This window comes from Salvia hispanica, chromosome 2, assembly GCF_023119035.1.
Source record: "Salvia hispanica cultivar TCC Black 2014 chromosome 2, UniMelb_Shisp_WGS_1.0, whole genome shotgun sequence".
In the NCBI taxonomy this organism is placed as follows: Eukaryota; Viridiplantae; Streptophyta; class Magnoliopsida; order Lamiales; family Lamiaceae; genus Salvia; species Salvia hispanica.
In genome coordinates this window covers 33,502,506-33,518,862 of record NC_062966.1, presented here as the reverse complement: position 1 = coordinate 33,518,862, position 16,357 = coordinate 33,502,506, and the positions used below count along the sequence as shown (strand labels likewise).

The 16,357-nt window shown below is 34.8% G+C and overlaps 2 protein-coding genes across 5 annotated transcripts; both read left to right on the top strand.

Moving 5' to 3' along the window:
• The first annotated feature begins 4,830 nt into the window (after nt 1–4,830).
• Nucleotides 4,831–9,922, top strand: LOC125205316 (NAC domain-containing protein 82-like). Of its 4 annotated transcripts, XM_048104175.1 has the most exons (8): nt 4,831–4,961; nt 5,258–5,416; nt 5,507–5,751; nt 6,249–6,523; nt 7,509–7,889; nt 8,413–8,823; nt 8,935–9,037; nt 9,498–9,922. In XM_048104175.1, exons 3-8 carry the CDS (start codon nt 5,598–5,600, stop codon nt 9,866–9,868), a joined length of 1,695 nt encoding a protein of 564 aa, XP_047960132.1. In that variant the 5' UTR covers nt 4,831–4,961; nt 5,258–5,416; nt 5,507–5,597; the 3' UTR covers nt 9,869–9,922. The 4 variants fall into 4 exon arrangements, with proteins under 4 accessions (XP_047960132.1, XP_047960131.1, XP_047960134.1 ...); XM_048104174.1 differs by having other exon boundaries at nt 5,258–5,751; XM_048104177.1 differs by lacking the exon at nt 9,498–9,922 and adding an exon at nt 9,258–9,485 and having other exon boundaries at nt 5,258–5,751.
• Nucleotides 9,923–12,570: 2,648 nt separating this feature from the next.
• Nucleotides 12,571–15,052, top strand: LOC125205514 (BTB/POZ domain-containing protein At2g13690). Its single transcript, XM_048104504.1, has 2 exons — nt 12,571–13,367; nt 13,891–15,052. Exons 1-2 carry the CDS (start codon nt 12,747–12,749, stop codon nt 14,830–14,832), a joined length of 1,563 nt encoding a protein of 520 aa, XP_047960461.1. The 5' UTR covers nt 12,571–12,746; the 3' UTR covers nt 14,833–15,052.
• The last annotated feature ends 1,305 nt before the right edge of the window (nt 15,053–16,357 follow it).

The window sequence follows — 16,357 nt, the reverse complement described above, 5'->3', positions numbered from 1 at the left end:
GTTCATTCTTGAAGTTTATGTCAAACTCTGGCGTATTTTTCCGAATTCAATGAAAGGAAAATTTCATTAAATTCATTTTTCCGAATACAATAACTTTATACGTCAAATGTTATCGTATTTAATTTCCACGATTGAATACACAAATCCATGCAAAACACGTGCAAAAAAAAGGTGTCATCATAGCTGAGACGGACAGAATAGTAATTTTCACAAATAATACTCATATAAGACATTTGACATAACACATATGCATACGCATGTGAAATTATCAAATGAGAATTATTATATAAAACAAAACGAATAATCAATTTTGCCGTTCATTCTTGAAGTTTACACCAAATGCTGCCGTATTTTTCCAAATTTCATGATGGGAAAATCCGTTGAATTCATTTTTTCAAATACAATAACTTTATACGTCAAAGGTACGTTCATAATTTTTACAATTAAATGAGCTTTCCCCCACAAAATTTGTATTCCATGCTATAGATATTAGCACAATTAACATAAAGAATACATAATACTAGTAAAAGAAATACACTAAATAGGAATTATTATATTGTAGGACTTTTATACATATAGAGTACTATTTAGATATTTATATTAGTGATGCTCATATAAGACATCGAATATAACACACGTATGTGTGGAAATTATCAAATGAGAATGATTATATAAAACAAAACGAATAATAATTTTTTGTCGTTCATTATAGAAGTTTACGCCAAATGCTACTGTTTTTTTTTCTGAATCCTATGAAGGGCAAATTTCATTAAATTTATTTTTCCGAATACAATGGCTGGGATAGGTAAAACTCTTATGAGAAATATATTTTTGTGTTTTGTGTAATTGGTATAGCTAATGGTTTTGTTTCTTTTTGTGTTTGCAGTGAACATAAATGCAGAATGCGTGAGGTTCTACATTGAGCACGGGACTACGACTCAGGCTGACATCAAGGAAAGGCTCAATGCGACCTATGGCTATGACAGAGTCCAGTGCTTTCTCGAGATCCTGATGGTTGTTGCTCAGGTGGTGCGGGAGCACATACGTGATGACGGGACTTGTGCTGGTGTCGCAATGCACCTGCTCTGCCTGCTAGACAAAGCCCAACCCGGTGCCAATGGCGCCCTACCTGATTGGTCTCGGCTCTTCGATGACCTAAAAACGGTCTCCGCTGCAGTAGCCGACATCATCAGGGTTGCGCGCAAGAAGGCCCTTACCTACATGCTGCAACTAATGGCGTTTTATCTGATTTTTCTGCTCCCTTCTGACCTCCTTTTCCTACCTCATCATTAGCAACAGTAAAGGAGACCTTAAGGAGTTCAGCACTGCCTTCCTTCCACGTGCAGTCGCTATGGTTTTTATCTTTCAAATAATGCAAATGTAGACATGCTAATAACATTGCTTACAAATGATGCTTATATAAAATATTAAGATGCACCACATGTATATACGAAAATTATCAAATGAGAACGAATTATTGTTTTATAGTACTATAAAACAGTTAATAATTTTTGTTATTTATTCTTGATGTCTGCTATATTTTTCCAAATCCAGTGAAAGGCACATTTTATTAAATTCATTTTTTCAAATGCAATAACTTTATGCATCAAATATTAGCTTTTTTAATTTTCACGATTAGTGATGCTTACAAATGATATTCATATAAGATATCTAACATGATACATAAGTATGCGGAAATTAGCAAATGAGAATTATTATACAACTATGAAACAAAACGAATAATCATTTTTTGTCATTCATTCTTGAAGTTTATACCAAATGCAGTTGTATTTTTCCGAATCCTATGAATGACAAATTTCATTGAATTCATTTTTCCAAATGCAATAACTTTATTCGTCAAATGTTAGCATTTATAACTTTTACGATTAAATGAGGTTTCACCCGCAAAACTTGTATTTCATGCTATAGATATTGTCACAATTAACATAAAAGAATAGGAGTACATAGTAAATATCAGAGATACAAGAATTAAAGTAACATAGATAGAGATAAAGTAAAGTAGGTGCTGGAATATAATAAAAGTGATTGGATATTTTGTTTTTTGTCAAAAAAAGAAATGACTCAACTTAGTTGAAACATCATGAAAGAAAGTGCGACTCAATTTAATTGGGACGGAGGGATTACTGTTTAGATATTTATATTAGCGATGCTCACAAATAATACTCATATAATACATCTGATATAACACATATGTATGTGGAAATTATCAAATAAGAATTATTATTATAAAAAAACGAATACTCATTTTTTGTTGTTCATTCTTGAAGTTCATGCCAAATGCTACCGTATTTTTCCAAATACTATGAAGGACAAATTTCATTAAACTTATTTTTCCAAATGCAATAACTTTACACATGCAAAAAAATTGTCATCTTAGCTGAGACGGACAGGTAATAATTTTCACAAATAATACTCATATAAGACATTTGACACAACACATATGCATATGCATGTGAAAATTATCAAATGAGAATTATTATATAAAAAAACGAATAATTATTTTTTTGTCGTTCATTTTATAAGTTTATGCCAAATGCTTCTGTATTTTTCCGAATCTCGTGATGGAAAAATTTGTTGAATTTATTTTTTCAAATACAATAACTTTATACGTCAAATGTGCGTTCATAATTTTTACGATTAAATGAGTTTTCACTTACAAAATTTGTATTACATGTTATAGATATTATCACATTTAACATAAAGAATTAAAAATATTAATAAAAGAAATACACTAAATAGGAATTATGATATTGTAAGACCTTTTCACATATATACTATTTAGATATTTATATTAGTGATACTCACAAATAATACTCATATAAGACATCTGATATAACACATATGTATATGAAAATTATCGAATAAGAATGATTATATAAAACAAAACGAATAACCATTTTTTGTCGTTCATTCTTGAAGTTTACGCCAAATGTTGGCGTATTTTTCCGAATTTAATGAAAGACAAATTTCATTAAATTCATTTTTCCGAATACAATAACTTTATACGTCAAATGTTATCGTATTTAATTTCCACGATTAAATACAAAAACCTGTACAATAAAGACACATGCAAAAAAACTGTCATCTTAGCTGAGACGAACAGAATAGTAATTTTCACAAATAATACTCATATATGACCTTTGATACACACATGCATTTCAATGTGAAAATTATCAAATGAGAATTATAATATAAAACAAACGAATAATCATTTTTTGTCGTTCATTCTTGAAGTTTACGCCAAATGCTGCCGTATTTTTCCGTATCTCATGATGGGAAAATTCGTTGAATTCATTTTTTCAAATACACTAACTTTATACGTCAAATGTGCGTTTATAATTTTTACGATTAAATGAGTTTTCACCTACAAAATTTGTATTCCATGATATTGATATTATCACAATTCACAATTAACATAAAGAATAGAAAATACTACTAATAAAAGAAGTACACTAAATAGGAATTATGATATTTTGGGACTTTTTCACATGTACTATTTAGATATTTATATTAGTGATGCTCACAGATAATACCCATATAAGATAATACCCATATAAAATATGTATGTGGAAATTATCAAATGAGAATGATTATATAAAACAAAACGAACAACCGATTTTTGTCGTCCATGCTTGAAATTTAAGTCAAATGCTGCCTTATTTTTTCGAATTCTATGAAGGGAAAATTTCATTAAATTCATTTTCCGAATACAATAACTTTATACGTCACATGTTATCGTATTTAATTTCCATGATTGAATAAACAAATCCGTGCAAAACACGTGCAAAAAACTGTCATCATAGCTGAGACGTACGGAGTAGTAATTTTCACAAATAATACTCATATAAGACATTTGACATAACACATGCATATGCATGTGAAATTATCAAATGAGAATTATTATATAAAACAAAACGAATAATCATTTTTTTCGTCCATTCTTGAAGTTTACGCCAAATGCTGCCGTATTTTTCCGAATCTCATGATGGAAAATTCGTTGAATTCATTTTTTCGAATACAATAAATTTATACGTCAAAGATGCGTTCATAATTTTTACGATTAAATGAGTTTTCACCCATAAAATTTGTATTCCATGCTATAGATATTAGCACAATTAACATAAAGAATACATAATACTACCAATAAAAGAAATATACTAAATAGAAATTATGATATTATAGGACTTTTTCACATATGGAGTACTATTTAGATATTTATATTAGTGATGCTCACAGATAATACTCATATAAGACATCGGATATAACACATATGTGTGTGAAAATTATCAAATGAGAATGATTATATAAAACAAAAGGAATAATATTTTTTTGTTGTTCATTATTGAAGTTTATGTCAAATGCTACCGTTTTTTTTTTCTGAATCCTATAAAGGGCAAATTTCATTAAATTTATTTTTTCGAATACAATAACTTTATATATAGAATGTTATCGTATTTAATTTCCGCAATTGAACGAGCTGTCATCACAAAATTTTCTTATTTTATATTATAGATATTTTCATAATCAACACGAAGAAAACATAATAATTATAATAAGAAACACACTAAATAAGGATTATGATATTGAAGGACTTCCACATACTAGTTAGATTATTGCATTCATCTTATAGACATTCTAACAATCAACATGAAGAAAACATAACAAGAAAAACACTATATGGAACTCATGATTTTGAAGTACTAAAACATAAAATTACTCCTAATTTTTAATTTAATTAGAAGTGCATATCAGTAAATTAGCTTACGCTACAAGCTTGACACTAGACAGCTCACGCTTTTCACCCTAACACTTCGCTTCTATATAAACCCTCACTTCTCCCCAAATTCCTTTCATCCTTGTTATTTTTTGCCTTAACTCTTAAGCCTTTGTATTACCCACGCGTTTTCTCCCTCAGTTCCACCGGTTCGTCTCCCGTCGAGGTCTGTGTTGCCATTGTTTTCCTTAATTCTGTTTTCTCGTACCGTAATCGTGTTTCTTTTTCTTTACTGTTTGTGTTTTATTGGTCAATTGATTCGATGGATTGTGTTTTGGATTCTAGGGTTTATGTGTTGGCTTTAGGTATCCATCGTTAGATTCATGTCAGAGCTAGAGAATTTTTTGTTCGATTTTATTGTATTTTGATTTGATTCTCTTAAATCTCAGTTCTTTTTGTTTTTTTTTGAACTGGGCTTTGTTGATATTCGCCCGAAGGCTACTGATACAGTTGAAATGTTAGGGCTTGTATTGCACACCAGATGTCTTTTGATTCCAACAAGAAGAAGCATCAGAGGTTTTTGTGGTGTGCTTGCTGTTTCATGAGCCGGAGGAGACTGTGGTGCTCATCGAAGGTGTTGTTTCGGCATTGGACTTGAAGACGAGGTTTAAGTAGTTTAAGGTTGGAGGGCTGAGGTTTGGGATTGGTGTGTAGAGGCGTTTATTTTTCAATTTTCATTTTTTTTTCATTTTTGAGGACTATTGGCTGCAGAGATATTGTTCTTGGTGGGGAGAGGTTTTCAGTAACATTATTGGTGAAAGTTTACTTCAGTAGTTGGATTATTAGGTGTTCTGTTATCACAATGCGTCAGCGTCTCGGCCCTGGATTCCGTTTCCATCCAACTGATGTTGAGTTGGTTTTGTACTATCTTAAGAGGAAAATTTTGGGTAAGAAGCTTCTCTGTGAGCCTATTGCGGAGGTCAACATCTACAAATACTCTCCATGGGATCTTCCAGGTCTGTTGTATTTCTTTTTTGTTTAGTTTCATGTTCTTTGCCAGATATTATTTGCTTCTCTATCTAACAAAACAGATAGTTTAACACTCTCATTTTGGAAGTATTGTGAACTGTATTATAATGCTAATACATCATCAAGTATTTCATTATCATGCCAGTATGGGTCTTGTGAGTTGTTACAACCTTGACCTCCTAGTTTTTACTTAATTTGTTTCCTTCTATTCCTAGCTTCACACTTTTTTCTCTGGAGCCTGGTTTCATCTGAATAAAGCTTGGTTGACTGATAACTGTCATTGTCACATTTTGGGTTTGGAATGCATACATACATTTAGTGTTTCTAGAGCAACTCTTTATTGCTAATTGTTGTATTTCTTCCATTGGAAGTCATTGTTTCAGTTAGATGCGACACTTCCTCTTTTTGAACTTGTATCTGCTTAGTATTTTCTTTAACTCTTCCCTATATCCGGTGGTTCATATGGTTCTCTCTTGATGCACAGATAAATCTTGCTTGAAAACTAAAGATTTAGAGTGGTTCTTTTTCTGTCCAAGAGAGAAGAAGTATGCAAGTGGGGCACGTGTCAAGCGTGCAACTAAAGATGGTTTTTGGAAAACTACTGGAAAAGGCAGGACTATTTCTCGCAATGGGAGAACTGTTGGAGCTGTAAACACCTTGATATTTCACCAGGGTCATGCCCCGCATGGAACAAGAACAGATTGGGTTATGCACGAGTATAAGCTCATTGATAATGAGTTGGCTGCAGCTGGAGTTCAGGTACTTACTTTTTTGGCTGATATTCAAAGTTTTAACCAATAATTCGATTGGAAAAAGTATATATATACTATATTAAAGCTTGTTTTTATATTACTGCTGAATTATGACGAAGATGCATGGGTTTTCCATTCTGATTTTTTTTTCTGGTTCTTTTTTAGACTTTTTATGCGCTCCCTTAACCTTTTTGACATGATCTTCTCAAATTTAGTTCTTCGTCCTAGAATTTTTCATGTTGACCTAGAATTTCCATTTCCTTTGGCCAGTTCTCATTCAGGGTGTATACTTGAAGTCGTAGGATATCTCGATAAAACGTATGACTGAGTATATTAAGTTTAATATTGTCGAACAAACTCAAATTAGTCAATAAATCAAAGTTAACATTTGATGAGTTCGAATATTTTATAACAATTCATCCTATCATTCAAAACATTGATGACTCATTACATCCAACCTGGCAATTTTACTACCAGTATCCACTTATATCGTGCGATTCCAAATTTCCAATTTGTTTTTGCTTTTTGGATAACAATCTGTAGATGTGACCCACTTTATTTTTTCTCTTCATGACTTTTCTATAGGTTAACATGAACCTTAACTTTAACACGCTACAGACAATTGTCTGACTATTTTGTTTGCATTTGGGTGGACAAATCTGTTAAACAGCTGATCTGTGTACTTCTATTTGCATTCACATGCGGAGTTTCTCTTGTTGTGCATAGACTCTTAAGCCTTTATGGTGTGTGCATTCTGGTTTTTAATGTTGTTGAAAATGCATATTTGTATTTGGCATGTAGTGTTATGCTCATTCTGGTGAATGGCAATGGCTATTTACTTGGTGGAGTCTCGATTAAGTTATGATTTTGGCTTCCCTTTTAGTTTTTTTGCATATATACTTTCTATGGTTCTGTCATTAAGTGTATTGGCTCAATAACTTTTTTTGTTCATAGGCCAATAGTTGTCTTACTGATGATGTTCTCATAAGCAGGATAACTATGTTGTGTGTAAAGTTTTTAAGAAGAATGGACCAGGCCCCAAAAATGGCGCACAGTATGGTGCCCCTTTCAATGAAGCTGATTGGACTGATGATGATGACGATGTTACTGAGAATCATTCTATACCCCAAGCAGCTGAAGCTCCTTCACAAACTGCATGGGTGCAGAATGTAGAGCAAAGTTTGCCTCTTGGAGGAGGATTGCTCGACTTTGGAAATGGACCACTACCTATGCTTGAAGAAGGTCCATCATCTTCAGTGGTTGCTCCAACTAGTATTGTAGCTGTAGACGAGACCAATGATGAGATGGATAGTCTTCTTGCCTGCTTTGACGATGAAGACATGCTGCTTCCTGATGGGAATGGATTCAATCAGGTAACCTTTTGTAAAGTATATGTGTCTTGCTACATTCCTTAACTGATAACATCATGTTGCTATATGCTTTAGTTACATTTTGTTTTATTTGTCCCCTAGGAGCGTGTTTAACTATGTGATATGCATTATCCTTTGCATCACGGATCCAATTTTCCTTAGAGTAAAACAAGAGATGCCTAGAATCCTGTAGATTAACTAGTTGGCGTAGTTGCACTTATTCATTTAGTATCTTTTTGTTATACCTTTTGTCTAAATTTGTTTTAACTTTCTGTCTGGAGCTTTTTGTTTCTTAAAATTACTATGACATTCTAATGGAGATGCCTTCTGGAGTTCTCTCTCTTTGACCTATATTAATATTTTTCTTATTGCATGCGGCTTTTTCTATGTTTTCTGTATATTGTCACTTGCAAGCTCTCTTCCATCTCTTCCACCTCAATGCAGGATGTCTTCCCCTTTTAGAGGACATGGTGCACTGTTGCATGCACTGCTTTGAATATGTGCTAATGTGAATTGTGCTTAGCAGGATGATCTTAGTGGCAATGGGAACAACAGATTGTTACCTTGTAGTGGGGGATTGGATATATACAATGATCTTCATGACTTGGATGGTTGGAGAAAGATCAATGAGGGCAAATTTGACTTCCCTGGATCACAGAATGTCGACTATCCACTCAACATGCTTCCCATAGACAATTCAACATATATAGAACTCAATGATCTTCTGCCTCCATTGGATTGCTCAAATGGAATTATTGGAGCTCATTTCTCATCAAGTGGCCTGGGATCTGCATCTTATGTCCATGAGAATATTCATCAATTAAACTCTGGAACTGGGTTTGCTGGCATACAGGATCAGCATCTTTCATTTGCAAATGAGCTGTCTGTGTTGTCAAATACATCTGAGGGTGATATTTCTTTGGATGTGCTTCAGATGGTGAGGGTGATATTTTCAAACAATATTATTTGATTACAAAAGTATCTATTACTCACAATGATTTTTCTCATTTCCGATCTAACATGCTGTGTTCATAACATGTAATTGCAGGTGGACAATCCATTCTACCAGGCAACTAATGATTCACATAATTCAGACTTCTCATTTGGGCAACTGGGGAATCCGGTCTATTCTCCTCCCAACACTGAAAGAGGTAGATCTGCTGATAACTGTTGATTACTCCGATTGTGGGATGAGTACTCACATTCCATTTATTATTCTTCAGTCAATTATATAAAGTCAAACTGCCCGAACTTGCCAATTTCGGGAGATATTAATGCAATTTTTCAAAATCCCTTCCGGAATGCTGCAAGCTTGCGGAACAGGGATTGTACCTATGACTAGGCATGGGCTACTCACTCTTGTGTTACCAGGACTCCGGTGTCTTTTCTGGACCACTGAGGTGGCACAAGTAGGGGGGGAAAGACAATTTAGTTTCTTTCACATGTTTTATGTAAAATTTTGGGATCTTGCTATGTAAATGCAGCATCTATTGGGAGGTTGCATGACCTTCCAACTATTGTGTTGGTGGATGCTGCAGGTACTTTCTGCAGTGCGTGGTGTTATTTGCCATTGATATTATAAATTAATGTTTTTGCTTATATTTATTCCAGGATTACATTTAGAATATCATTATTCAAGATTTATGGAACGCAATCCAGCTCACTTACCTACAGCTGCTATGATTCTTGCTCTTTCTTCTCGTGGTGGCTCCTCCATACATATCAAGGCTGAGGTGACTCACAGAGCTGGTGAATGCACTAACGAAGCTTTGGCAGTTATGATGGGGGGGTCTAGCAGCTGTTGGTCCAACTTGTTCTTTTGCAAACTTCAGCTTTGTGCTCTGGAAGGTCTGCTAGAATTTGCCTCAGATTTTATTATAGTTTGTTGCTTAAATGATACTCTGTCACTGACTTACTATCATCATTATCACCTGAATAATAATTTAGCATATTCACCCCCTAAACTAAACCAAAACTGGTAAGTTGGCTAAATAGTTTCTTACCCACTTATATCAAATGAACTTTGCTATATATTAGTACTGTATGTATTCCATTCCACATTGGTTATGTGACAATTTAGCTTAGTCTCTTGTGCTATAGATATGTAGGCTATGTTGAGTCATGAGAAAAGTGGTAGGTGTATCTCATTATTAAACATAGTTAACATATATAAGAGAGACTAAGCTAGACTACTATGTCACATACCAATGAGTTAACACTACTATTTTCACTAAGCTAAACCATATAGAGAAACTAAAACTTCTTTCTCCCATTATTAAGTTTATTATTTATTATTTATAGGTGATATTCTTTGTCGCATCTAGTTCATAATACTCCTTCTGTCCGTAATAATACTCCATAGTAGTAGAATTATTTTGTCATTTTGGTATGTTCCATAATACGAGTTATATCCCTTCTTAGTAAAAGTTAACACATTTCTTCTCTATTACTTTATTCTTTATGTCTCTATCTTTTTCATTTTTATTTTATTCTCTCTTTACTTAATACACTTAACCTAACTTTTTTTAATTTCCATGTCGAAAAGAAATGCCTCCATTACTATGGAATATAGAACGAAGAGAGTATTATATATTTTTAATTTCGTTCATTTACTAAATTAAGTCTTATACTAAAAATGTAAAGTACTTTTAGTTTATTATTCCTGTTTTTGTCTTTATTTCTCATATTCTCTTTATCTATTTTTATACTTTATTATTTTTTGCATTGAAGTTTCGGTTGTCCACCAATGGAAAATTTTTATTGGACGAAGGATATACTATTCCCTCGACTCAAATTACTGTGCACTTTTTTGTTTGGAGTGTAGTGTAGAGCTTTTAATTTCTTTTCGGACATCTTGTTTTAGCTTTACTCTTACTGTGAAAAACAATTAAGTGGAACATTTTCTCTAATCTCAAAACACTGTTTAACTATTAGACTTGTGTGATACTTCCGCAAAGGCGTTCACTACTTTTTTAATCAAACGAGTATTATTGACATCTGCTACTACTTTAGTCTTTCAAAATGGAAAACTATCATTGTTAACTACTCCTATAACCAATTAGTCACACAGTTACAATTCTGATCGATATCTTTTTTTAATAGGATTACTTACTCCTATGTTTACTATCCAGCTCCAATTGTGATGGAAAATAACAAATTTAAGCAAAATAAGATGCATATGTTACTAAAATGTTGTAACAAATTTTGGAGATCTTCGATAGTTTGCCGGAAAATAGAGGAGAAAATCACGAAGTGTGGAAGGAGTTTGCCAGAAAATCACGAGGTGGTCTGCTCTGTGATTTAATTCAAATGGGTTATGCATCTCACTCACGTAAGTGTGATATGATACATTAGCAGATTACATACTCCTACTAGATATGTGAAAAAAAACTTCCCAATTCAGGAAGTTAAATTAATTTGTAGATCATACTCCATTGAGAATTTCACCGACGAATAGCGTTTACCTTCGTCGGTTTTTAGTTCCCTACTATTTTTAGTTATCTAATCATTTGTGTATTATTTTTTTGTATTTTCTCCTATGTGGACATTTCGTCCTCGGTTATCTTTAGTATTTGCTCTTTGTTGTTCTTGTGCGTATATACCATCAAGTAGCTGTTTAGAACGTTGCGAAGGCAAGCGGCAACAATTTCATAGCCTTGTTTAGTCTCATTAACAAACCTTTGATATGACGATATCTCGGTCTTAGGTATCACTTTGGTAAATTGGATAAATCACCTTCGCTATAAATTTTATAATAGTTGTTGACGATTATAATATGTGACCCATTTAAATGCTCGCAAAACTACATACTTGAGTAGTGTTATGGTTTAGTTGTTGTTTACCTTTTTGGAATTTCTATTTCTTACTTTTGTGACTATTCAACATTTCTTGTAATTCTATTGCTTATTTTGGCATTACGTTTTTTTAGTGTGCTTATTTTTTTTGTTTGGTTTGTTGTTAGTGATTAGCCGTGTATTTCGCTATTGTTGTTACTAGCTGTTGAGGTATATTGGATGAGCTTGTTTCCGGTGGGAACAAACGACGCCAGTAATATTCCAGTTACTCGTTTATGAAATAATTTTAAATAAAATTTGTTTTTATTGATATTTTTTGATCCCTTTACACTCCTGCATCTCTTGTTTTTATTTGAACGTTATATATACATTATACATTAATATAATTCTTCATCATGGTACCGCGTCCATGTGCAAAACAAATTATCAATTTTATTCTGATTCTTGACAAGTATAATCCTCATTCTTATTAATCCCATCCAGTCCCATGACACACTTGAAAGTTGGAATGTTTAATAATTGTAGATCCCATAAATCTGCAAAAGCGAACGATTAATAAATTAAAATGCGCAATCAACCCAAAGAAAAAGATTGATTCCATTTCAAGTTGTTTCTTCAGTGGGGGGTGTTTGAACAATAAATATATACAGAAAATGAAATCAATAACGGTAGATCTGATTTGGATAACACAATAAATAAATATATTCATTATTTCACAAGAAAATCTGCATAAAATTTTCCAATCTATCATCGATTTTTCACTTAACTGCAGGCCCGTCGATGAATCATATGCCATCAATTTTAATTTGAATTTAATCTCATTTTGCTTTAATTTTTCTCTCTTTTTAGAAAGAGGAGAAAAAAAAGGAAAAGTGTGAATACAGATTCTCATACTATTTCCAGCTCACGTCACAGTCTTTTGTTCCTTCTTCTCTCTCTAAATCACTCTATTCTTCTTCTTCTCTCTCCTTCTCAAATCCTCACGTTCTTGATATTTTTACCGGAAATTCCAATAAATTCCTCACATTTCAGTGATCCAGGCTATGAAATAAGCAGTCTCGCCGCAATGCACGACGTCAAAACCGAGCGCCGCCGCGAGCCGCAGCTCCACCGCCGCCGCTACTGGTGCTGCTCCTTCACCACCCCTCCCCTCAGCCCCGAGACTCCGGGGCTCTCGCGCTCCCGCTCTCTCTCCTCCTCGTGCGGTAAAAAGACGCAATTGCCCTTCTCCAACTCTCCCCAGACGCAGAAGACCCCCTTCGCCCGTCGGATCCTCTCTCCGGGTCGGGTCTCTCCCATCTCCGAGCATCCCGTTGTTTCCCACGCCACTCCTAAAAACCACCAAATCCCTAAATCGCCTTTGCCGTTGCCGCTGCCCCCTCCGCCCCCGCCCCCTGCCGACAGCGAGGCGAATTTGGGGATTTATGATACTAGGTTGAATCTGAAGGGGAAGAATGGGGGATCGCTGGTGCTGGAGCTGAGTTCGGAGGTTTTGGCGGCGAATAGCGCCGTTTTCGCCGAATTGATCGCGGATTATCGCAAGAATGTGAGCGGTTTGTGTAGGGTTGAGGTGCCGGATGTCGAGAATCTGAGCGTGTTTCGTGAGACGATTGAGCTCATGTTTGAGGAGGATATTCAGAAGAAGCTCGTCAAGATTGGGGTTTTTCGAGCTATCGACATACTCGAGGTATTCAATTTTTTTTTAATCATAGAAATGCGCTTCTTTTATTTTTCTTGATTTTATGAGTATTTTCTTGTGATGATGTGGTTTAATTCTTACTCAATTCTGACTTTTTGGTGTATGATTTGTGCATCATGTGAGTTTCAAATTACTGTTTGGGTTTGAAAAGTATGTATTAATGACAAATAGGATCTGCTGATTTATTACTGTTTGGATTTCAAATTCGAATGAAATCTGCAACCTAATTCTGATCTACTTGCACTGTTTTGTTTGTGTTTCCGAAATGATTTATGGGATTATTGATGACATTTGAGGTGGAAATAGTTTGAGTTTCATGAGTTTTGGCATTTTACCTGTTTTCTTGCCCGTTTGTTCGAGTAGACTGCATCTTCCTTTCAATATGATGCCTTCTTGCATTCCAAGCTTTCTATTTCTGAATGGAAAACAAGAGAAAAGGTCTTTTATTTAGAGTGTATGAACGTCGTTTTTGGTAAATCTAAAATCTGAGGCTCCTAATTTCTTGTCTTAGGCATCGGTAGGCATCAAGTTTAGCAGGTGTATCTCTGCGTGTTTACAATACTTGGAGGCGGTGCCATGGACTGAAGAAGAGGAGGAGAAGATGAGGGAACTATTCAATGGACTAAAAATAGACGATCCTAAAACCAAAGACATCCGGGACAGATTCTGTAGCCCCAGTGATCCCGTTGATTCTCAGCCAGCATTGACCAAGCAGCTTATCTTGTCCATTACCACCTGCAGAGATGCCACTGCTGGGAATGAACTCAAGTCTTTGGTTAAAGGTCTGTTATGCAAAAGTTCCGTCTATGAAAAGGAGTCCCCGGATGTTAATAAGGAGGACATGTATGCAGTTTGTGAGTCGTGTCTGCAATCACTAAGCAGTCTGCTCGAGGAGACCTCGGATAGCAATGCAGGGCAGAAATTGGCAAAAAAGGAGAAAGAAAAGCCTCTGTTAGAGCGCGTCTCAAAGCAGGTGGACAACATAAATTGGCTTGTGGATATCCTGCTTGATCACCAGCTGGCGGAGGAGTTTGTCCGTTTGTGGGGAAATCAAGAAGGGCTGCTTAAATTGCACAAGAATGCATCTCCGATGGTCAAGTATGAGCTGAGCCGTGTCTCAGCAGTGCTGTTCATTGCAATCGGGACTAGGAGGCTCCACTGCCCGACAGAGACGAGGCTGAGACTTCTGCAAGCGTGGTTTAGACCAATGCTGTCTGATTTTGGCTGGTTGCAGAGGAGCAAAAAGGGGCTGGACATGAAGGCATTGGAGGAGGCGATGGGCCAAGCGCTGCTCACTCTTCCACTGAAAGAGCAGTATTCGTTGTTCATGGAATGGTTCCATTGCTTCTCCAAGCATGGCAACGAATGCCCTAACCTCAGTAAAGCGTTCCAAATATGGTGGCGAAGATCGTTCCTCAAGGGCTCGGAAAGCATGGCCGTTGAATCTAGGTGAAATGATGCTGCTACCAGTACTCATGTAGGGAGATTTCACCTATTATTTTGAGGTTGATATCATAGGAAAGATGTGGAAGTCCAATAATATTGTAAGTAGATTTTTACTATGTAAAATGTGTTGGCACTTTGTGGTGATGGAATATTACTAGATGCTTTCTTTATTTAGGCTGTTGTATCCATTTCTAGACCCTATTACAGTATTACTGGTTTTCCCTGTATTTTCATGCAGTCATTTTCTAGGTCTTTAATTTTTGAGATATGGAATATTGTTTTGAGTATTTGCCCAACTTGGATTTTATAATGTGTAATTTGTATGAGACCTAGCAATTGAAAGTTAATAAGAATCGCTATGTTACCCCCTTCTTTAAAAAAATCAAGGATATCACTTGTTTAATTTGAGGTTTTATTACTTTCAAATATTTTATTTTAAAAATTGTTCCAATTGATATATTTTTGTAAATAAGATTTGTACCACGTAACTATTTTCCGCATTAAATATTTATTTAATATGATTAAATTTGTAATGATTTAAATTTTATTTAATTGGATTAAGGTATTGCACTCCACAATATTGGTAAATACATTTGTTAAAATAATGAATTTTGAAATTGGGAGGTCTAATAAATTGAAAAATGGTAGCAGAAGAGAAAAATCGGCGCGAATTTGCCGAGTTTCGCCGCCGGCAAGTCTGGTTATTCTACGAGCTTCGAACCAGGTTCAGCATCATTTATAGTACTATATATTTAATTTATTTCCTTTTTTTCTCTGACTGCGGTTAATCGAGGGCTCGCCAATGAAACTGAACACCCAGAATATTCACCAGAAATGGAGAAAACGAACGGATCCTAAATTCCTAAAATTGTTATCAATTCTAAGTCTCTCTGAAGTTGAGGAATTTCACATTGCCTCAAGGTTCTGATAGGAAATAAGAATGGGCCTTCTCAGCATAATCCAGAAAATTAAACGCAAGGAAAAGGAGATGCGCATTCTCATGGTGTAAGTGTAATAACCCCTATCCCTATCCCTATCCCTATCCCTTCCACTTTTCTGTTTTCATATACACTTGAACTCTAACACTCATTCCATTTCTACTCAAGTGGTCTTGATAATTCTGGAAAGACCACAATAGTGATGAAGATTAATGGCGAAGATACTAGCGTAATCAGCCCCACACTTGGGTTCAACATCAAAACCATGGCTTACCAAAAGTATGCTTTATATTTTGGAGATAATCTAGTTTTTTTTTTGTCAAGATACATGTTCTTAGGTACACTTTGAACATATGGGATCAGGGGCGGACACACGTGGAGAGAGGGTAGGGCTTAAGCCCTTACCCAATTTTTTTTTTTTTTAAATTTTCTATTTTCAAATTTTTCAAAATTTGGAAAAATAATGTTAAGCCCTTACCAAATAATGCTACTGAAGACAAAATTATCTTGTGATGAAGAATTGTAAGGGGCTGAAATTAAAGAAGGGGGAAGTAAAAATCTGCAGAAAGAAAGTGTAACAATGGTGTCTGGCAG

What these genes read in the sequence shown, in the direction of transcription:
- LOC125205316 (XM_048104175.1), top strand. Translation starts at nt 5,598, where the DNA reads ATGCGTCAGCGTCTCGGCCCTGGATTCCGTTTCCATCCAACTGATGTT. An exon ending in TGGCTGCAGCTGGAGTTCAG is followed by an intron (nt 6,524 to 7,508) that starts GTACTTACTTTT and finishes TCTCATAAGCAG; the next exon opens with GATAACTATGTTGTGTGTAA. An exon ending in ATGGGAATGGATTCAATCAG is followed by an intron (nt 7,890 to 8,412) that starts GTAACCTTTTGT and finishes TGTGCTTAGCAG; the next exon opens with GATGATCTTAGTGGCAATGG.
- LOC125205514 (XM_048104504.1), top strand. Translation starts at nt 12,747, where the DNA reads ATGCACGACGTCAAAACCGAGCGCCGCCGCGAGCCGCAGCTCCACCGC. An exon ending in GAGCTATCGACATACTCGAG is followed by an intron (nt 13,368 to 13,890) that starts GTATTCAATTTT and finishes TTCTTGTCTTAG; the next exon opens with GCATCGGTAGGCATCAAGTT.